The sequence below is a fragment of the Myxine glutinosa genome, chromosome 4, assembly GCF_964187855.1.
Source record: "Myxine glutinosa chromosome 4, kmMyxGlut1.1, whole genome shotgun sequence".
NCBI classification, from domain to species: Eukaryota; Metazoa; Chordata; class Myxini; order Myxiniformes; family Myxinidae; genus Myxine; species Myxine glutinosa.
Genome location: NC_136264.1, coordinates 125,508,747 through 125,531,969, shown reverse-complemented (window position 1 = coordinate 125,531,969; position 23,223 = coordinate 125,508,747). Strand labels below are relative to the sequence as shown.

At 49.0% G+C, this 23,223-nt stretch overlaps 1 protein-coding gene across 2 annotated transcripts in view; it reads right to left on the bottom strand.

The window, feature by feature from the left end:
• Positions 1–16,187, bottom strand: part of LOC137425179 (serine/threonine-protein phosphatase 4 catalytic subunit B) — a 38,823-nt gene extending 22,636 nt beyond the window's left edge. For both annotated transcript variants that reach the window (XM_068113336.2, XM_068113337.2), the window contains exon 1: positions 15,920–16,187. In XM_068113336.2, coding sequence (XP_067969437.1) covers positions 15,920–16,014 — 95 coding nt within the window. In that variant the 5' untranslated portion in view covers positions 16,015–16,187. The remainder of the gene's footprint in view (positions 1–15,919) is intronic.
• Positions 16,188–23,223: the final 7,036 nt, after the last annotated feature.

The window sequence follows — 23,223 nt, the reverse complement described above, 5'->3', positions numbered from 1 at the left end:
CTTTGATACAGCCCCGTTTTGATACAGCCCCGTTTTGATACAATCTCGCTTTGATACAGCCCTGTTTTCATACAATCTCGCTTTGATACAGCCCCGTTTTGATATAATCTCGCTTTGATACAGCCCCGTTTTGATACAATCTCGCTTTGATACAGCCCCGTTTTGATACAATCTCGCTTTGATACAGCCCCGTTTTGATACAATCTCGCTTTGATACAATCTCGCTTTGATACAATCTCGCTTTGATACAACCCCGCTTTGATACAACCTCGCTTTGATACAATCTCGCTTTGATACAATCTCGCTTTGATACAATCTAGCTTGGATACAATCTCGCTTTGATACAACCCCGCTTTGATACAACCCCGCTTTGATACAATCTCGCTTTGATACAATCTCGCTTTGATACAATCTCGCTTTGATACAATCTCGCTTCGATACAATCTCGCTTGGATACAATCTCGCTTTGATACAATCTCGCTTTGATACAATCTCGCTTCGATACAATCTCGCTTGGATACAATCTCGCTTTGATACAATCTCGCTTTGATACAATCTCGCTTTGATACAATCTCGCTTTGATACAATCTCGCTTTGATACAACCCCGCTTTGATACAACCTCGCTTTGATACAATCTCGCTTTGATACAATCTCGCTTTGATACAATCTCGCTTTGATACAATCTCGCTTTGATACAATCTTGCTTTGATACAATCTCGCTTTGATACAATCTCGCTTTGATACAGCCCCGTTTTGATACAGCCCCGTTTTGATACAATCTCGCTTTGATACAGCCCCGTTTTCATACAATCTCGCTTTGATACAGCCCCGTTTTGATATAATCTCGCTTTGATACAGCCCCGTTTTGATACAATCTCGCTTTGATACAGCCCCGTTTTGATACAATCTCGCTTTGATACAGCCCCGTTTTGATACAATCTCGCTTTGATACAGCCCCATTTTGATACAAACTCGTGTTGATACAGCCCCGTTTTGATACAATCTCGCTTTGATACAATCTCGCTTTGATACAATCTCGTGTTGATACAGCCCTGTTTTGATACAATCTCGCTTTGATACAATCTCGCTTTGATACAATCACGCTTTGATACAATCTCGCTTTGATACAATCTCGCTTTGATACAGCCCCGTTTTGATACAATCTCGCTTTGATACAATCTCACTTTGATACAATCTCGCTTTGTTACAACCCGCTTGCATTGGACAAACTTTGATACATCCCCGCTTTGATACAACCCTGCTTTTATACAACCCCGCTTTCATTGGACACACTTTGATACATCCCCGCTTTGATACAACCCCGCTTTCATTGGACACGCTTTGATACAATCTCGCTTTGATACAATCTCGCTTTGATACAATCTCGCTTTGATACAATCTCGCTTTGATACAATCTCGCTTTGATACAATCTCGCTTTGATACAATCTCGCTTTGATACAATCTCGCTTTGATACAATCCCGCTTTGATACAATCTCGCTTTGATACAATCTCGCTTTGATACAATCTCGCTTTGATACAATCTCGCTTTGATACAACCTCGCTTTGATACAACCCCGCTTTGATACAATCTCGCTTTGATACAATCTCGCTTTGATACAGCCCCGTTTTGATACAATCTCGCTTTGATACAATCTCGCTTTGATACAATCTCGCTTTGATACAGCTCCGCTTTGATACAATCCCGCTTTGATACAATCTCGCTTTGATACAATCTCGCTTTGATACAATCTCGCTTTGATACAATCTCGCTTTGATACAACCCCGCTTTGATACAATCTTGCTTTGATACAATCTCGCTTTGATACAATCTCGCTTTGATACAATCTCGCTTTGATACAATCTCGCTTTGATACAGCCCCGTTTTGATACAATCTCGCTTTGATGCAGCCCCGTTTTGATACAATCTCGCTTTGATACAGCCCCGTTTTGATACAATCTCGCTTTGATACAATCTCGCTTTGATACAGCCCCATTTTGATACAATCTCGTGTTGATACAGCCCCGTTTTGATACAATCTCGCTTTGATGCAGCCCCGTTTTGATACAATCTCGCTTTGATACAGCCCCCTTTTGATACAATCTCGCTTTGATACAATCTCGCTTTGATACAGCCCCATTTTGATACAATCTCGTGTTGATACAGCCCCGTTTTGATACAATCTCGCTTTGATACAATCTCGCTTTGATACAATCTCGCTTTGATACAATCTCGCTTTGATACAATCTCGCTTTGATACAATCTCGCTTTGATAAAACCTCGCTTTGATACAACCCCGCTTTGATACAATCTCGCTTTGATACAATCTCGCTTTGATACAATCTCGCTTTGATACAGCCCCGCTTTGATACAGCCCCGCTTTGATACAGCCCCGCTTTGATACAATCTCGCTTTGATACAATCTCGCTTTGATACAATCTCGCTTTGATACAACCCCGCTTTGAAACAACCTCGCTTTGATACAATCTCGCTTTGATACAATCTCGCTTTGATACAATCTCGCTTTGATACAATCTCGCTTTGATACAATCTCGCTTTGATACAATCTCGCTTTGATACAACCCCGCTTTGATACAACCTCGCTTTGATACAATCTCTCTTTGATACAATCTCGCTTTGATACAATCTCGCTTTGATACAACCTCGCTTTGATACAACCTCGCTTTGATACAATCTCTCTTTGATACAATCTCGCTTTGATACAATCTCGCTTTGATACAATCTCGCTTTGATACAGCCCCGCTTTGATACAATCTCGCTTTGATACAATCTCGCTTTGATACAATCTCGCTTTGATACAGCCCCGCTTTGATACAATCTCGCTTTGATACAATCTCGCTTTGATACAATCTCGCTTTGATACAATCTCGCTTTGATACAATCTCGCTTTGATACAACCCCGCATTGATACAACCTCGCTTTGATACAATCTCGCTTTGATACAATCTCGCTTTGATACAATCTCGCTTTGATACAATCTCGCTTTGATACAATCTCGCTTTGATACAAACTCGCTTTGATACAGCCCCGCTTTGATACAGCCCCGCTTTGATACAATCTCGCTTTGATACAATCTCGCTTTGATACAATCTCGCTCTGATACAATCTCGCTTTGATACAATCTCGCTTTGATACAATCTCGCTTTGATACAATCTCGCTTTGATACAACCCCGCTTTGATACAATCTCGCTTTGATACAATCTCGCTTTCATACAATCTCGCTTTAATACAATCTCGCTTTGATACAATCTCGCTTTGATACAATCTCGCTTTGATACAGCCCCGTTTTGATACAATCTCGCTTTGATGCAGCCCCGTTTTGATACAATCTCGCTTTGATACAGCCCCGTTTTGATACAATCTCGCTTTGATACAATCTCGCTTTGATACAGCCCCATTTTGATACAATCTCGTGTTGATACAGCCCCGTTTTGATACAATCTCGCTTTGATGCAGCCCCGTTTTGATACAATCTCACTTTGATACAGCCCCGTTTTGATACAATCTCGCTTTGATACAATCTCGCTTTGATACAGCCCCATTTTGATACAATCTCGTGTTGATACAGCCCCGTTTTGATACAATCTCGCTTTGATACAATCTCGCTTTGATACAATCTCGCTTTGATACAATCTTGCTTTGATACAATCTCGCTTTGATACAATCTCGCTTTGATACAACCTCGCTTTGATACAACCCCGCTTTGATACAATATCGCTTTGATACAATCTCGCTTTGATACAACCTCGCTTTGATACAACCCCGCTTTGATACAATCTCTCTTTGATACAATCTCGCTTTGATACAATCTCGCTTTGATACAGCCCCGCTTTGATACAATCTCGCTTTGATACAATCTCGCTTTGATACAATCTCGCTTTGATACAATCTCGCTTTGATACAATCTCGCTTTGATACAACCCCGCTTTGATACAACCTCGCTTTGATACAATCTCGCTTTGATACAATCTCGCTTTGATACAATCTCGCTTTGATACAATCTCGCTTTGATACAATCTCGCTTTGATACAACCCCGCTTTAATACAATAATAATAATAATAATAATGCATTTATTTTATATAGCGCTTTTCAGGAAGCCCAAAGACGCTTTGACAGAGTGCAAAACATAATGCATAGCAAAACATAAAAACAATTGCAAAAAAAGAAGAATCAATAGGGAAATATTCAAAGCACAAAGGAGGGAGAAGGAGAGGAGATAGTCAGGGGTTAGATGCTGTGGGTTAAATGTTGAATGCAGTGTTGAACAGGTGGGTCTTGAGTGATGTTTTGAATGTGGTGAGTGAGGAGGAGTCTCTGATGGTGTGAGGTAGCGAGTTCCAGAGGGTGGGAGCAGCGACGGAGAAGGCCCTGTCCCCCCAGGATCTAAATTTGGTCCGGATGGGGGGGGTCAGGAGGTTGGTACCAGCAGAGCGGAGGTTGCGGGTGGGAGTGTGTCTGGAGAGGAGGTCAGCCAGGTAGGATGGGGCCAGGTTATGGAGGGCTTTGTAGGTCAAGAGGAGGATTTTGTACTGGATTCTCTGGGAGATGGGGAGCCAGTGAAGCTTGTAAAGGACGGGGGTGATGTGGTCACGGGTCCGGGAATGGGTGAGTAGACGGGCAGCGGAGTTCTGAATGTATTGGAGTTTATTGGTGATTGTTGAGGGTGAACCATAAAGGAGGCTATTGCAGTAGTCCAGACGGGAAGTGATGAAGGCGTGGATGAGGGTTTCTGCAGCCACGGAGGAGAGGGATGGACGGAGACGGGCGATGTTTTTCAGGTGAAAGAAGGCTGTCTTTGTGATCTGTTTAGTGTATTTGTCGAAGGAAAGGGTTTGGTCAAAGATGATGCCAAGATTCCGGATGTGAGGGGAGGTGGATACTGGGAAACCGTCGATGTTGAGGGCAAAGTTATGGGTGGACTTGGTGAGCGTTTTTGGGCCAATGATGATTATTTCAGATTTATCACAGTTAACTTTGAGGAAGTTGATTTGAAGCCAGGATTTTATTTCAGTGATGCAGTTTGTCAGGATAGAGTGGGTGGCGGTGGAGATGGACTTGGTGGAGATGAAAAGCTGGATGTCATCGGCGAAGCAGTGGAATTGGAGACCATGACGGCGGATTAAGTGACTGAGGGGGGACAGGTAAAGGATGAAGAGGAGGGGGCCAAGAACTGAACCTTGGGGGACACCTTGGGGGAGGGGAGCAGTGGGGGATTTGCAGTTATTGATGGAGATGAACTGGCGTCTGTCAGAGAGGTATGATTTAATCCAAGAGAGGGCAGTGCCGGTAATGTTAAAGGTGGTTTCAAGTCGGGTGAGGAGGATGGTGTGATCGATGGTGTCAAAGGCGGCGCTGAGGTCGAGGAGGATGAGAATGTTGAGGTTGCCAGTGTCAGAGGAGAGGAGAAGGTCGTTGGTGATTTTGAGGAGAGCAGTTTCAGTACTGTGGTTGGAGCGGAATCCGGATTGGAATGTTTCATACAGGTTATTGGCAGAGAGGTGATGTTTGAGTTGAGTGGCTACAGCGCGTTCCAAAACCTTTGACAGAAAGGGTAGGTTGGAGATGGGTCTGAAGTTATTTAGGGTGTCAGGGTTTAGTCCAGGTTTTTTCAGAATGGGGGTAACAGCAGCAATTTTGAGGGATGGTGGGACGATGCCTGTAGACAGGGAGGAGTTTATTGTTGCAATGATAAGTGGAGAGAGAGCAGGAAGGGAGGCCTTGACAAAGCTGGAGGGGATGGGGTCAAGAGTGCAGGTGGCAGTTTTCATTCCGATGAGGAGTTCAGAGAGGTCAGTATGGGAGACTGGGGAGAATTGAGACAGGGGATGGCAGGATAAGGGGCGGCAGGTGGTTTGAGGGGGAGCGGGTGCGGCGGTGGTCAAGCTGTTGTAGATGTTTTCAATTTTGCGTTGGAAGAATGAAAGGAAGGAGATGCAGTTGTCTATTGTGAATGACTGGGTGGTGGTGTTCAGGGGGCTGAGGAGTTTGTTTATTGTCGAGAAGAGTGCTTTTGGGTTTCCGGAGCCAGAGTGGATAATTTGAGAGTAGTAGGCGGAGCGGGCGCGGGAGAGGGCATCTTTATAGTGTTGTATGTGGTCCTTGTAGGCCTGGGAGTGAACTGTGAGACCTGTTTTATTGCGGAGTCTTTCAAGTTGGCGAGCACGAGTTTTCATCAGGCAGAGTTCAGGGGTAAACCAGGGAGCAGAATGGGTGAAAGAAACTGTTTTGGTTTTTATAGGCGCAAGTTGGTCAAGGCAGGAGGAGAGAGTGTGGTTGTAATAGTCAGTGAGGTCAGAAGGGGTGTGGAGGTCAACGAAGGGAGAAGTGGACATTTTTTCAGAGAGGGTCGATGAGAATGAGGTAGGTGAAAGAGCGTTTAGCTTACGGAAGTTGATAGTGCGATAATGCCTTGGTGCTGGGGTGGGGATGTTGATGGTCAGAGTGATGGCTAGGTGGTCAGAGAGAGTGAGGTCGGAGCCAGAGAGATGGTGCAAAATTAGTCCAGTAGTGCAGACAAGGTCCAAAATGTGACCACGGTTATGGGTAGGAAAGTTGACATGTTGAGTGAGGTTAAAGCAGGTGAGTAAATCAGTGAAGTCAGTGGTTAGCGTGGAGTCAGTGGAGTCCATGTGGATATTGAAATCACCAAGAGGGGGAGAGGGAACATAGCTGGGTCAGAAAGTAGGAGAAGTCAGACAGGAATGATGGGTGTGGTTTGGGAGGGCGGTAGACAACAGCCATGACTGACTGTGTGTGACCAGAGAGTTTAAAAGCCAGGTGTTCAAATGATGGAGCAGATGAGATGGAGATGAGGTTGGTCTTGATGTCTTGTCGGTGAATAATGGCAATTCCACCACCTCGGCCCTCCGAGCGTGGTTTATTGATGTAAGAATATCCATTGGGTGTGGTGAGGTTGAGCGTGTAGTAGTCCAGTGGTTGTTGCCAGGTCTCAGTGAGACAGAGAAAGTCCAGTTTATTTTCCAGGATGTAGTCGTTCAGGATGAGGCATTTGTTGTTGAGGGACCGGGTATTGAACAGGGTGAGCTTGATGTTGTTTTGTACGGCGGGTATGAATCCAGGTGATTTGGCCAGGGTTCGCAGACAGGAGGTGCGATTTTGTGCGTTGTTGTGACCAGGTGTGTTGGGACGATGAGTGGGAGTGCGCTGAGCCGACCAGAGGATGGGGATGGAGTGACCTGATTGTAAATAAACAAACTTACGACCGGAGCCACGGTGAATGTACCTGGGTCGACGCAGGAGTCCATTCGATTTGATTGCAGAGATGCATGATGGGGTGGAGCGGGTTTTAAGCAGGAGAAGCCTTGCGGCGGAGTACCGCAGTCTCTTTGATACAACCTCGCTTTGATACAATCTCGCTTTGATACAATCTCGCTTTGATACAATCTCGCTTTGATACAACCTCGCTTTGATACAACCCCGCTTTGATACAATCTCGCTTTGATACAATCTCGCTTTGATACAATCTCGCTTTGATACAACCCCGCTTTGATACAATCTCGCTTTGATACAACCCCGCTTTGATACAATCTCGCTTTGATACAGCCCCGCTTTGATACAATCTCGCTTTGATACAATCTCGCTTTGATACAATCTCGCTTTGATACAGCCCCGCTTTGATACAATCTCGCTTTGATACAATCTCGCTTTGATACAGCCCTGCTTTGATACAGCCCCGCTTTGATACAATCTCGCTTTGATACAATCTCGCTTTGATACAATCTCGCTTTGATACAATCTCGCTTTGATACAATCTCGCTTTGATACAATCTCGCTTTGACACAATCTCGCTTTGATACAACCCCGCTTTGATACAACCTCGCTTTGATACAATCTCGCTTTGATACAATCTCGCTTTGATACAACCCCGCTTTGATACAATCTCGCTTTGATACAATCTCGCTTTGATACAATCTCGCTTTGATACAATTTCGCTTTGATACAATCTCGCTTTGATACAATCTTGCTTTGATACAATCTCGCTTTGATACAATCTCGCTTTGATACAATCTCGCTTTGATACAACCCCGCTTTGATACAATCTCGCTTTGATACAATCTCGCTTTGATACAACCCCACTTTGATACAATCTCGCTTTGATACAATCTCGCTTTAATACAATCTAGGTTTATCCTTTAAAACGTCATAGCTCCTAAATCATGTGACTTATGACGTCATGGTCGCTGAACCTTTTGTTCGTCATGGGTATGCAATTATGCATACAAAGTTTGGCCTCGATCTGTTCAGTCGTTTGAGAAAATGGGTTTTTAGTGGTTTTGAAGGCTATTCCCTTAAAACAATATGGCGGCCGAATCACGTGACTTATGACGTTATAAAAAAAATTCTGCATCAATTTATCATGATGATGATGCTCAATAAATTTCATGAAGTTTTTTTACTTGTCGAATTATGACGTCATAATGAAGGCACATTTGACATCATTTTCACATGTTATTGTGCATGGAGAGTTCTTTACAATGAGCCATGTCTCGATCTTTTCTACACAGCGCTTTTGGAGATAGAGGTGCAAAGTTTTTCGGTTTTTCCAAGATGGCGCCCAAACCACATGACCTATGACGTCATAATTAACATTCAAAGATTCTACAGGCCAAGGCAAATTCAAAGATTCTAGAAATTTCCTGTCAATCCTCCAAAGCCCCCAAAGCCAGTTGCCGACTGGGCATCCTCCGTCGTGCAAAGTCCTTCCTTGGCACACCTGAGCTCACCACATACAAGGCTTTCATCCGCAGCTCAATGGAATACTGTTCTCTTCCAGAATCTTTTCAGAATGAAGCTTTCAAAATAATTAGAATCTCCCACGAAGAAGCTAACTCCGAGGGCCTTTCACTCACTCACCCCAGGCAGGTTTGGTGGTCTTTCTGTCTTCTACCGACTCCTCTCCGGCCTTGCTCTCCCAGCTTTGTCTGGGCTCTGTCCCCAAATATTCCTACAGGTCACACAAGATCTGCCAGCAACCCTCTTCTGGTGAAACTGCCAAAATCAAGACTCTCTGCTCACCTTCACTCTTTCATTCCTCTTTTCTCCCGCCTCTGGAACAAACTCCCTCACTCTGTTCAATCCCACTCCACCCTCCAGGTCTTTAAAACAGCTGTTCACCACCATCTCTTATCTTCCCCCATCTAAAACCTTGATCTTTTCTACCCCCATTAATTCACCACAGATCCACTTTATTGAAATACCGACTTCTTTCCTGGAAATCCGAGAAGTGTCCATGTGTTTTATACCTCCCTCCCCCTCTTCCCATGCCTCCTCCCCCCCCCACAGATCTCCTGATGTTCCTGTTCTCTACTGTTATGCTTGTGTGCTTCCCTCTCTTTTTTTTTTTTTTTTTTTTTTTTTTTTTTTTTTTTTTTTTTTTTTTTTTTTTTTTTTTTTTTTTTTTTTTTTTTTTTTTTTTTTTTTTTTTTGTATACAATATCGAGGCTCGTGAAAGAGCGAACATTAATCACATGAACACACAGAAAGACAAACCGACACATAAAACATATAACATAGGGAGCGGTAGACAAGATGGGGAGAGAGGGGGAAGGACACAAACACAACATTTGAGAGCAGGGACCGAGAGACATGGAGACATCGAGAGATCTGAGAGAGGGCGAGGGCTTTGGGGGGGGGGGCGTGGGAAGGGGGCAGTGGGAGAGGTATAAAACATATGGACACTGCCAGGACTTCCAGGAAAGAAGTTGGAATTTCAAACAAGGTGGATCTGGGGTGAATTAGCGGGGGTAGAAAAGATCAAGGTTTTGGATGGGGGAAGATAAGAGATGGTGGTGAACAGCTGTTTTAAAGACCTGGAGGGAGGAGTGGGATTGAAGGGAGTGAGGGAGTTTGTTCCAGAGGCGGGAGAAAAGAGGAATGAAAGAGTGAAGGTGAGCGGAGAGCCGAGATTTCGGCAGTTTAACCATCAGAGGGTTGCTGGCAGATCTTGTGCGACCTGTAGGAATATTTGGGGGACAGAGCACAGAGAGAGCTGGGGGTGCAAGGCCGGAGAGGAGTCGGTAGAAGACAGAAAGACCACCTACCTGCCTGCGGTGAGTGAGTGAAAGGCCCTCAGAGATAGCTTCATCGCGGGAGATTCCAATAATTCTGAAAGCTTTGGTTTCAACAGCGTGAAGCCGAGCTAGGTGTGAGGCAGGAGCACCGGCCCATAGGGGAGAACAGTATTCCATTGAGCTGCGGATGAAAGCCTTGTATGTGGTGAGGAGCTCAGGTGTGCCGAGGAAGGACTTCGCACGACGGAGGATGCCCAGTCGGCGACTGGCTTTGGAGGCCAGCTTGGAAATGTGGTTTTCCCAAGAAAGATCATGGCAGATAGTGAGACCCAAAATCTTGAGCGACAGAACTTCTTGGAGAGGATTGTTGAGAAAGTAGATGGGAGGGTTGTCCAGTCGATCTTTTCGGAGAGACATAGTAAGAGTGTGAGATTTGTCAGGATTGAAAGACATGTTCCACTTGTTTGACCAGTCTGTGATTTTGTCCAGGTCTTCAGAGAGTGAGGAGGCAGCAGACTGCCGATCTGAGGGAAGAGGAATGGAGCGGCAGAGAGTGGAGTCATCAGCAAAGAGATAGAGAGGATTTTCGAGAGAGTCAGAGAGATCATTGATGAAGACCAGAAAAAGCACGGGGCCCAGAACACTGCCTTGGGGAACTCCAGCCTGAACAGGAAGAGGAGATGAGAGAAACCCATTCAGGGCCACACGTTGACGACGACTAGAGAGGAAGTCCGCCAGCCATGCGTGGAGATTTCCATGGATACCAAAGGAGGAGAGTTTGGTGAGCAGAGCGGGGTGCCAGACCGTGTCGAAGGCACGTGATATGTCGAGGGAGACAGCTCTAATTTCCTGTTTGGCATTGAGGACCTCCATCCATTGTTGAGACAGCAGAAGCAGCATGTCCAGAGTAGAGTGACCTGGTCTGAAACCAAATTGATGATCAGAGATCAAGCCATTGGAGAAGAGGAAAGATTTCATATCAGAAGCAATGATGGATTCCATGACTTTGCTGATAATTGGGAGAAGGCTGATTGGTCTGTAGTTGCTAGGATCTGTTTTTGCACCTTTTTTGTGCAAAGCGGTGATGTTGGCTGATTTCCAAGCAGATGGCAGTTGACCTTGAGCAAAAGAGAGGGTGAAGAGAACAGAGAGAGGGTGAGATAGAGCAGCAGAGCAGGATTTTAGGACCCGTGGGCTGATGCCGTCGGGTCCAGTTGCAGAATCAGAGTCGAGGGTTGACAGAAACTTTTCCACCTTGTCAGGAGGAAAGGACACGGAGTCCAGGAGCAGCAGGGTACGACTGGGTATGGTGGGTACAGAGAGGGATGGGTTTGGGACACAAGATTTAGAGGCAAACACAGAGTTGAGGCATTCAGCTTTTTCACGTGCGGAGTCAGCTGTGTAGCCGTTTGAGGTAAGGGAGGGGATGGAGGGGGAACAAACACCAGAAACGGATTTGACCAGACGCCACCAGGATTTGGAAGAGGGAGACAGATAAGAGAGTTGGGTCTTGAGAACGGAGAGATATTGTTTCCTGGCTCTCCTGAGGGTGGACACACACTTGTTTCGGGCTTTGTGAAAGGAAATGAGATTTCCTTCCGTTGGATTTGCTTTCCAGGAGACGAAGGCAAGTTGTTTCTGGGCAACAGCCTCACCACAAGATTCCGTGTACCATGGACGGGAGGAAGGGTATGACAACTGAAGACGAGATGGGATAAATCTGTGCATGAGAGAGAGCAATTTACTTTGGAAGAATTCCCAGGATGAGTTGATGTCAGAGGTGGTAGAGATGGGAGACCAGTCCAGATGATTGATGGCTGCTTGAAGACCGTGCCAGTTGGCCTGAGTGAAATGCCAGACTCGTCGACGCTGAGCAGGCTCCCTGAGGATGGTCAGAGAGATGTCCACTTTAACAAGGACATGATCAGATGATCCGATCGGAGCAGAAGAAGAGCAGCAGACATTTTCAGGGAAGTTAGTCATAACCAAGTCCAGAAGAGAAGATGTTCCGTTGACTGAGATCCGGGTCGGGAAATTGACAGATTGTGTCAGTCCCAGTGAGTCGCAGAAGTCCTTTGCTGAGGAGCCATGGCTGGTGAGAGAGGTACCCACACCCAGCCAACTGGCATGATGACAGTTGAAATCACCACATATGAGGAAGAGAGAGTTGGGATGAGTAGATAGAAGTTGGTCCATATCATCAGACAGCGAGATGTAGATGGAGTCATCACTGTTTGGTGGACGGTACAACACACATATGAACAAGAGGTGGGAGCGAAGGGGAAGCCGTAGCCAGAGGTATTCCTGGGGGTGAGGTGGAGAGAGTGCAGTGCAGGGCGAGTGAGGAAGAGAGTTTTTGATAAAGATAGCAACCCCGCCTCCAGGACGAGGCTCAGGTCTATCATACCGGAGGAGGGAGTAGCCCGGGAGAGATACTATGGAATCAGAGACATCATAAAGGAGGAAAGTTTCTGTTAAGCAGATCACGTCTGGTTTGACAGAAGCAACCTGTATGGAGAGATCAGTTAAGTTTGAACGAAGGCCCCGGATGTTTGAGGTCCATACCGTTAATGAAGAGGAAGGGGGAGCATCAGATACAGAACAGGGGGGAGGAGGGGTAGGGTAAGATGTGGAAGAGGTGGAAGAGGTAGGGAGAGCTGTTGAAGGTGTGTCAGAGATTTCAGAATAGCTCGGAGAAAGGGAAGGATGGGGTGGACAAAAGGTTTGATGGTGATTGGGTGAGCCACAATGAGGTGTTATTTGAGGAGGGGGAAGAGCGAGGCAGAAGGTTGGGGGAGATGGAGGTGAGAGTTTGAAGGGGGAAGAAGCGGGGAGGACGCTTTGAGGAGGGGGAGTGAGCGGGGGGAAATTGAGAAGCAATGAGGGTGGGGAGATTTGAAGGGGAGGGGTGAGGGGGGAGTTTGGGAGGGAAGGGACAAGGGGAGGGATTTGAAAGGGATGGGATATGGGGGAGATTTGGAGGGGAGGGGTGAGGCAGGAGTCTAGGAGGGGAGGGGCGAGGGGGCGTCTTGGCGGGGAGGGGTGAGGGAGTAGTTTAGGAGGGAGGGGGCAAGGGGGGAGATTTGAAAGGGATGGTTGATGGGGAAGATTTGGAGGGGAGGGGTGATGGGGAAGATTTGGAGGGGAGGGGTTATGGGGAAGATTTGGAGGGGAGGGGTGAGATTGGATTTTTGAAAGTGTACGATTTATGGGAAACGAACATTTATTGCAAAATGAGTTTCTTGTGACCTTCGAGTTAAAAATACGTTTAAGGACGCTGGATGGAGGATGGAGTGCAGGAGAGTTTAGGGAATGTAGAACAAAGGCACTATAGGAGATGGATATTTTTTTTGGGATGAATTGATTTGGTGAGCAAGTCGAAAGCAGCCTTTTAAAGAAGAAGAAGAAAAAGGTGTTATAAAATATGACGGAATACATAACTTGAGGGGAAAGTGTAAACATTGAAGGTTAATGAGTGAAAACTATCTGGGGAAATGGGGGAGAAACACGTGGTCGAAGAACGAACGAACGAATAAGAATGAATAAACGAATGAGAACAGAGAAGGAAATGTTTTTTTTTTTTGTTTTTTTTTTGAGTTGAGATTTACACAAGGAAGTAGGCTATGGGTGAAAAGCCTGGGAATACAGAGAACGAAAGTTATTGGATCACAAACGACGGACCACTGAGAGAAAAACAAAGCCTCAAGGTTGTACAGTGCACACTGTACAAGGCCTTGCTCGCGACACGGCAAACAGACGATCAATTTATGAAAGATAAACACCGAGAAACAACCAAAGTTGCACACAATAACTTCACACACCGAAAGATAAATACAGTTTCGACAAAATACAATTGTGAACAGACTTAACTTCGAAAAACGTAGAGACCGTGTGGAGCTTCGAAAATCCCTGCCGCCGTCTCCAAGATCTCCGCGAGATCTCTCTCTCCCCATATTGTCTCCCACTCCCTTTATCATACGTTTTATGTCAGTTTGTTTTTTTGTGATTAATGTAAGCTCTTACACGAGCCTCGATCTTGTATAATTATAAATAAATAAATAAAATTTTTAAAGAAAAAAAAAAAGAGTACAGTACTACTATTCTGTAGCAGTTTCAAAGTACAGTACAGCTAATCTGTGACAGTTTGAAAGTACAGTACAGCTAATCTGTAGCAGTTTGAAAGTACAGTACAGCTAATCTGTAGCAGTTTGAAAGTACAGTACAGCTAATCTGTAGCAGATTGAAAGTACAGTACAGCTAATCTGTAGCAGTTTGAAAGTACAGTACAGCTAATCTGTAGCAGTTTGAAAGTACAGTACAGCTAATCTGTAGCAGTTTCAAAGTACAGTACAGCTAATCTGTAGCAGTTTCAAAGTACAGTACAGCTAATCTGTAGCAGTTTAAAAATACAGTACAGCTAATCTGTAGCAGTTTCATAGTACAGCTAATCTGTAGCAGTTTGAAAGTACAGTACAGCTAATCTGTGACAGTTTCAAAATACAGTCCAGCTAATCTGTAGCAGTTTAAAAGTACAGTACAGCTAATCTGTAGCAGTTTCATAGTACAGCTAATCTGTAGCAGTTTGAAAGTACAGTACAGCTAATCTGTGACAGTTTCAAAGTACAGTACAGCTAATCTGTGACAGTTTGAAAGTACAGTACAGCTGATCTGTAGCAGTTTGAAAGTACAGTACAGCTAATCTGTGACAGTTTGAAAGTACAGTACAGCTAATCTGTAGCAGTTTGAAAGCACAGTACAGCTAATCTGTAGCAGTTTCAAAGTACAGTACAGCTAATCTGTCGCAGTTTAAAAGTACAGTACAGCTACCTGTAGCAGTTTAAAAGTACAGTACAGCGAATCTGTAGCAGTTTAAAAGTACAGTACAGCGAATCTGTAGCAGTTTAAAAGTACAGTACAGCTAATCTGTAGCAGCTTAAAAGCACAGTACAGCTAATCTGTAGCAGTTTCAAAATACAGTCCAGCTAATCTGTCGCAGTTTAAAAGTACAGTACAGCTAATCTGTAGCAGTTTAAAAGTACAGTACAGCTAATCTGTAGCAGTTTAAAAGTACAGTACAGCTAATTTGTAGCAGTTTAAAAGTACAGTACAGCTAATCTGTAGCAGCTTAAAAGTACAGTACAGCTAATCTGTAGCAGTTTCAAAGTACAGTACAGCTAATCTGTAGCAGTTTCAAAGTACAGTACAGCTAATCTGTCGCAGTTTAAAAGTACAGTACAGCTACCTGTAGCAGTTTAAAAGTACAGTACAGCTAATCTGTAGCAGTTTAAAAGTACAGTACAGCTAATTTGTAGCAGTTTAAAAGTACAGTACAGCTAATTTGTAGCAGTTTAAAAGTACAGTACAGCTAATCTGTAGCAGTTTCAAAGTACAGTACAGCTAATCTGTCGCAGTTTAAAAGTACAGTACAGCTACCTGTAGCAGTTTAAAAGTACAGTACAGCTAATCTGTAGCAGTTTAAAAGTACAGTACAGCTAATTTGTAGCAGTTTAAAAGTACAGTACAGCTAATCTGTAGCAGCTTAAAAGCACAGTACAGCTAATCTGTAGCAGTTTCAAAGTACAGTACAGCTAATCTGTCACAGTTTCAAAGTACAGTTCAGCCAATCTGTAGTTGTTTGTTAGTGTTTTATCCTTTAAAAGGCTGACCGTCAAGCAAGGAAGCAGCACGTTCCATTTTTTAAGTCTTTGGCTGAAACTTTGGACTTTATATGACTCGGTCGGGGGTTTGAACCGCTCACCACCCAGACTCAGAGCGCCCATGACCCCCGAGTCTGGATGAGAGTGGTGACTGGTAACCTTGACGGACCGTAAGGTAGTGCGAGTTATTATATTGAGGACGCTTACCGAGCTTTGGCACAAAGAGCCTTCACTTCGCTCTCCCCGATGAGTTCACAGCGGCGCAGCTGTTCGATCTGACGGTCCAGATCGCTCTGATCCATCACACCTGACCTGCTGCACGCACCCACTCTCCTGTACCCTTCCCCCCCCCCTCCCTGCTTCACTGTGAATGCTTTATTTTCCTGAAATACCGATTATTCGCCAAACTTTCTGTTTACTTCAGCCTCCGCCGCCGAAACGCGACATTTACCGGAAGTCCGGATTATTTACTTCCGGTTTCGATCATCATTAACGATACTCAATACGTACGGTCTAAACCCACGTATTATTATATTTAAAACACTTTATTTACCAATAAATCAACCTAATTTTAATATATTGGAGGGATTTCACGATATTGATTGAAGCAGAGAACTAATGACCTAATTCCTAAATCATACGTTCGAGCTTTGGAGATTATAGTGCATGAATGCCAGAATGCTGGGAACTCACTTGAAAGCGAAACGAAGAAAGAAGTGAGAGGAAGAACTCCAAAAAATAAACCCAAAAGGAAGATACCAGTATAACTACAAAACAATACAAATACACCGCTAGTCAGGGCCCTTCGGGATATTTTGGGGCCGTTTGGTTCAAATTCTTCCAAAAGCACCAAATTTGGCCCAGATGTTGCCCATGCCATACTCTTTCGATTTTTGACGGGCGCCAAGACGGGCGCCCCCCCCCCCCCCCGGGGACCCATATTGGCGAAATACTAAATGGCCGCCACCCGGATTAGAGGAAAATCAGTTAAATAACCAAAAGGGTTGGAATCATGTATGATACTGTGGCGGACACAAAAGCCCACTGGCGTGGTGACATCATTCCGTGCACCAAGTGGGCGGTGGCCACGCCCGAGGGGTAGGCGTGGCCTCATGATATACACCGGGCGCGCAGCCCGGAGCGCGCCAGTGTTACAGTGAGCTCCTGAAATAAAGACGCTTATAAGTTACCGCTTGTCCGCTTCCTCCTTGCTCGCAAGCAGCGCGCGTAACGCCGCGCTTTACTGGTGACCCCCTCGACGTTGGATCTGCCGGAGCGATCCTTCCACACGCGACGCCATTGCCATGGCCAACTTCATCAAACTTCCCGAATTTTGGGAGGCTCAGGCCGAAGTCTGGTTCGTCCAGGCCGAAGCCCAATTTCAGCTTCGGCGCCTCACCGGCGATGACACGCGCTATTGCCACGTCGTCGCCTCCCTCGGGCCCGGCACGGCCGCTCGAGTTGTGTCCGTCCTTCGCCACCCACCGGACGGCCACAAGTACGAGGCACTCAAGCGGCTACTCCTAGCCACGTTCGGCCTCACGGACGACGCACGGGCCGACCGCCTCCTGGATCTCCCCGAGCTCGGTGACACGCGCCCGTCGGTCCGAATGGACCATATGCTGTCACTGTTGGGCGACGAAGCCCCCGGTTCTCTATTCCGGGCACTTTTCCGTCGCCAACTTCCAGCGCAGGTTCGCCTCGCGTTGGCCGGGACCGGGCTAACGGAACCCCGAGCATTGGCAGCCGAGGCGGACAAGTACTTCGCCGCTTCGGACACGCGGGCGAGAGTCGGCGTGGCCGTCACGGCCCTCGTGGCTGATGCTGCTGATGCTGCTGCTGATGCTGCTGATCCACAGCATCAGCTTATACAGCATACGCAGCATGCTGATACGCACCTCGTGACCGCCGCCACGCCCCGCCCACCGCCACGGCGAAAACCGCCACCGCGGGGAAACCCGCCAACTCCACCGGCCTGGCGGAGCCAGCCGCGCTCCTCCAGCTCCACCACCTGGTGCTGGTTCCACGCCAAGTTCGGCCACGAAGCTCGGCAGTGTCATCCGCCATGCTCCTTCAACAGGTCGGGAAACGCCCGGGCCGGCGCTCAATAGTGGCGATGAGCGCCGGCCGTTCGAGCAGCCTGCTGTTCATAACGGACACCTTCTCCGGGCGCCGTTACCTGTGCGACACGGGAGCGCAGGTGAGTGTCGTTCCCGCCGGCACGTCAGACAAGCACGCCGCGGGTGGGGGCCCCGCGCTGCTTGCCGCGAACGGGACGCCCATCCGTACGTACGGAAAACGCTGCCTCTCTCTGCGGTTCGGAGGGCAGGTTTTCCGATGGACGTTCGTCACCGCCGACGTGCCCATGGCACTGCTTGGCGCGGACTTCCTGTGCGCTAATGGGCTCCTGGTCGACGTCAAGCGCAGACGTCTTGTCCAGGCCGAGACGTTCAGCTCGCTCGCTTGTGCGTTGCCCAGCTCAACGAGCGGCTTGCCAAGCAGCTTGCCGAACGGTTCGGTTCCGGCCACGTTGGTCTGTACGCTTCCGGCAGCGGACGCATTTACCCGCCTCCTCGCCGGCTTCCCGGCCCTCACGCGGCCCACCTTCTCGGCGGGGGCCGTCAAGCACGGGGTGGCCCATCACATCCCCACCGTCGGGCCACCGGTCTACGCCCGGGCACGCCGCCTCGAGCCGACGAAGCTGGCGGTGGCAAAAGCGGGGTTCGCTACCCTGGAGCGACTCGGCATCATTCGGCGCTCAGACAGCGCTTGGGCGTCGCCGCTGCACATCCTGCCGGCGGGAGATGGCGACCGTGCGGGGACTATCGCCGTCTCAATGACGCCACGACTCCCGACCGCTACCCCGTCCCCCACATTCAGGACTTTTCCGCCCGTTTGGCGGGCATGTCCTTCTTCTCGAAGGTGGACCTCATACGCGGCTACCATCAGGTCCCCGTCAGGCCGGAGGACGTCCCGAAGACGGTGGTCATCACGCCATTCGGACTCTTCGAGTTCCTGCGCATGCCCTTCGGTCTGAAGAATGCGGCTCAGGCGTTCCAGCGACTGATGGACAGCGTCCTGCGTGACTTGGATTTTGTCTACGTCTACCTGGACGATATCCTCGTCGCCAGCGCGTCCCGCGAAGAGCACCTACGCCACCTACGCACGCTCTTCGAACGCCTGGGCCAGCATGGCCTGATTGTGAACCCCGCAAAGTGCCGGTTCGGCGCCACCATAATCGATTTTCTGGGGCACCGTGTCACCAGGCACGGAGCCGTCCCCCTGCCGGCCAAGGTGGAGGCGGTGAAGGGGTTTCCGCGCCCCCGCACGATCAGAGGGCTGCAGGAGTTCCTGGGCATGGTGAACTTTTACCATGGGTTCCTGCCCCGTATCGCCCAGCTCCTGCGCCCCCTGCACGAAGCTCTCCGAGGTAAGCCGGGCAAAGGCGACGTTACCTGGACCGAGCAGATGGACACGGCGTTCACGGGCGCGAAGCTCGCCTTGGCTAACGCCACCATGCTCGCGCACCCGGCGCCTGATGCACCGATCGCCCTCACCACCGATGCCTCGGACTACGCGGTGGGCGCGGTGCACGAGCAATGGGTGCGTGGAGCTTGGCAACCGCTGGCGTTCTTTAGCCGGCAGCTTCGCCCGCCCGAACGCCGTTACAGTACCTTCGACCGCGAGTTGCTCGGGCTTCACTTGGCGGTCAGGCACTTCCGCCATCTGCTCGAGGGCCGTGCGTTCACTGCCTTCGTCGACCACAAGCCGCTGATCTTCGCGATGGGCAAGGTCACCGAGCCGTGGTCGGCCCGGCAGCAGCGTCACCTCTCGGCCGTGTCCGAGTACACGACGGACATCCAGCACGTCGCGGGGAAGGACAACCCGGTGGCGGATTGCCTTTCCCGGGCCGTCGCCCACGCAGTCCACCTCGGCATCGACTATGCCCGGATGGCAGCGGACCAGGCCGCTGACCCCGACGTCCAGGCCTTGCGGACCGCCGTCACGGGCCTCCGCGTCACCGAGGTGGCGTTCGACGGCGCGGGCGCGGCCCTCTTGTGCGACGTCTCCCTCGGGCGTCCTCGCCCCATCGTGCCCGCGGGCTGGCAGCGCCAGGTGTTTGACGCCATCCACGGCCTGTCCCACCCGGGCGCGAGGGCCTCCCAAAGGCTGATCGCCGACAAGTTCGTCTGGCATGGCCTCCGGAAGGCCGTCCGCGGCTGGGCCAGGACGTGCCTCGTGTGCCAGCGCGCCAAGGTGCACCGGCACACCCAGGCCCCGTTGGCCCCGTTCACGGTGCCGGAACGCCGGTTTGACCACGTCCACGTGGACCTGGTGGGACCTCTGCCCCCCTCGCGGGGTTTCACCTACGTCCTCACCATGGTGGACCGCACCACCCGGTGGCCGGAGGCCGTGCCCTTGGCGTCGACAACGGCGGCCGATGTCGCGCAGGCTTTCATCGCCACCTGGGTCGCCCGGTTCGGCGCCCCCTCAGACATCTCGTCCGACCGTGGCCCCCAGTTCACCTCGGAGCTCTGGGGGGCGGTCGCGCAGGGGCTCGGGGTCCGGCTGCACCGAACCACGGCCTACCACCCCCAGGCTAACGGCCTGTGTGAGCGATTTCACCGCTCATTGAAGGCCGCGCTCTGGGCCACCCTCCGCAACGGCGGCTGGGTCGACAGGCTCCCCTGGGTCCTGCTGGGCCTCCGGACGGCGCCCAAGGAGGACCTGCGCGCATCCGCGGCGGAGTTGGTCTTCGGGCAACCGCTGCGGGTGCCGGGCGAGTTCCTCCCCGACTCCACGGCACCATGGTCCGTGGCACAGCAGCGCTCCGCTCTGCAAGAGACCGCCCAGAGGTTCGCCCCGGTGCCAACGGCATGCCACGGGCACCCACCGACGCACGTCGCCCCGGAGCTTCGCACGGCGGAGTACGTCTTCGTCCGCCACGATGCCCACCGGACACCACTGCGGCCCCCGTACGACGGGCCTTTCCGCGTGCTGGAGACCGGGGCGAAGCACTTCACCCTGGACATCGGCGGTACTCCTGACCGCGTTTCGGTAGACCGCCTCAAGCCGGCCCACCTCGACGTGGACCATCCACCGCCAGTGGCCCGACCCCCACGTCGGGGTCGCCCCCCTGCGGGCGGACCCCCGGCACCGCCCAGCCCCGCCACCACGCCTCCCCCCGGTCCTGCACCCATCCCAGGGGCAGCCAGGGGCATCCCACCTGGCATCCCTGCACCCCGGACGCCGCCGATCGCCAGGGGGCGCTTCGGCCGGGTCATTCGTCTGCCCCGCAAACTGGCCCTCCAGGTGCGCGGGAATTCTGGGGGGGCGCGTGTGGCGGACACAAAAGCCCACTGGCGTGGTGACATCATTCCGCGCACCAAGTGGGCGGTGGCCACGCCCGAGGGGTAGGCGTGGCCTCATGATATACACCGGGCGCGCAGCCCGGAGCGCGCCAGTGTTACAGTGAGCTCCTGAAATAAAGACGCTTATAAGTTACCGCTTGTCCGCTTCCTCCTTGCTCGCAAGCAGCGCGCGTAACGCCGCGCTTTAATACCACTTTTCAGGGGTTTTCGAGGTCGAGGAATCCAATTATGATGTTATTTTGATGTTTCGAGGTCAAGGTCAACCCTCAAGGTCATCTTAAAGGTCATTTTTGAGTCAAACGTCGGTTTTTGAGTATTTTGTCAAGATTTACGTGAGGTTCACCATTTTATGTTTCTGGGTTGGGTAATCGAACTCTGACCTTATTTTTGACAATTAGAGGAAATATTTACATGTCTATTTCCTAATTTTCAGGCATATGCAGTTCATCAGTCTAATTACCAAGGTACGGATTTTGATGTTTTATGAACTGTATGCCATATCCTTGTTTAATTTTTGTGCGATCATGATCCGGGTTCATGTATACATGATTGTATACATGTCATAAATATGACGTCATAGGTAATGTGACCTGGCCGCCATATTGGATTTTATGAAAACCTTAAAAATGGATCCCTGCCTTCATTTTTCGATCGATTCATTTTGAACTTTGACCACTTATAGTACGCCATGTGATTGGATACATATCCTAATTATGACATCATAGGTCAGGTGACATGGCGGGATGGACCGGTATGGTCCCCGATCATACCGCCCTTGGCGCCCGTCAAAATCGAAAGAGTATGGCATGGGCAACATCTGCGCCAAATTTGATGCTTTTGGAAGAATTTGAACCAAAATATCCCTAAGGGCCCTGACTACGCCGGAAACTCCATGATACAAACCGGAGTGGTAGCAAACATCAAATTACACAATTACAGGGACCCGAATTGACCAACCTTTCTAGTTCACTACGACAGGACCAAAACCTCCCTCAACATGGTCCATTCTGTTCTATTCGATGCAATTTGAATCCGTTGTACTCCAGTGAATGATTCAATTTCACCTCTCCATCTGATCTTGCGTCGAACTCCCTAGGAGAGGAGGGTTATTGCGGGTAGAAAATATCATGGGTATGGATGTGGGATGACCTGAGATGGTGGCCAGCCCAGAGGGCAGAGCAGTACTCCATCAACTTGCAGATTTAGGCTTGTGAGTAGACTAAAATGTTCACATTTGCCAAGGAAACACTTGTACGATGGAGGATGGCCAGTCACAGGCTCCGGGTGTTCGTTCTTCTGCCTCCCTGTCCGGCCATGAGGCTCCATTTCAGATTTTGATTGTGACTATAATGTAAAGTAATTCAGTTTCCACTTGGATATATAATATTCGGGGGAGGGGGGGGAGGGAGGGAGAGGAGGGGGGGGGGGGAGGGAGGGAGAGGAGGGTGGGGAGGGTTATTGCGGGTAGAAAATATCATGGGTATGGATGTGGGATGACCTGAGATGGTGGCCAGCCCAGAGGGCAGAACAGTACTCCATCAAATTGCAGATTTAGGCCTTGTGAGTAGACTAAAATGTTCATATTTGCCAAGGAAACACTTGTACGATGGAGGATGGCCAATCACGGGCAGCTGGATTTGGAAGCTTTCTTAGATATGTGATTTGCCCAAAAGTTTGAGTGATTGAACTTCTTGAAGCATTTATTTTGAAAATAAAAGAAACTAGAAAGCAACTCAAAATGAAAAGACCATGCGTGTCCGCTTTGTACTCTTAACTAAACTAGACGAAAACGACAGTTAAAAAATATTGGACACTATTAATTTCTGATTATTATTTAATTTTAAGTGATTCTTCACCATTGGGAGATAGGGCCAAAAACTATACATTGCGGGATGTATCAAAAAGTTGCGGACGGATTCGGAAGAAATTTGGCAGAGACATAGTGTGTGTGACAAGTACGAACTGATAGGATTTTGGTGAAGATCCGGATTCGGATCCAGCTAGAAGAATTTTCTTCAGTGAATCTTCACCATTGTAAGATAGGGCCAAAAACTATACATAGCAGGATATCTCAAACAGTTGTGGACGGATTTGGACGAAACTTGGTGGACAGGTTGTGTGTGTGACAAGAAAGAATCG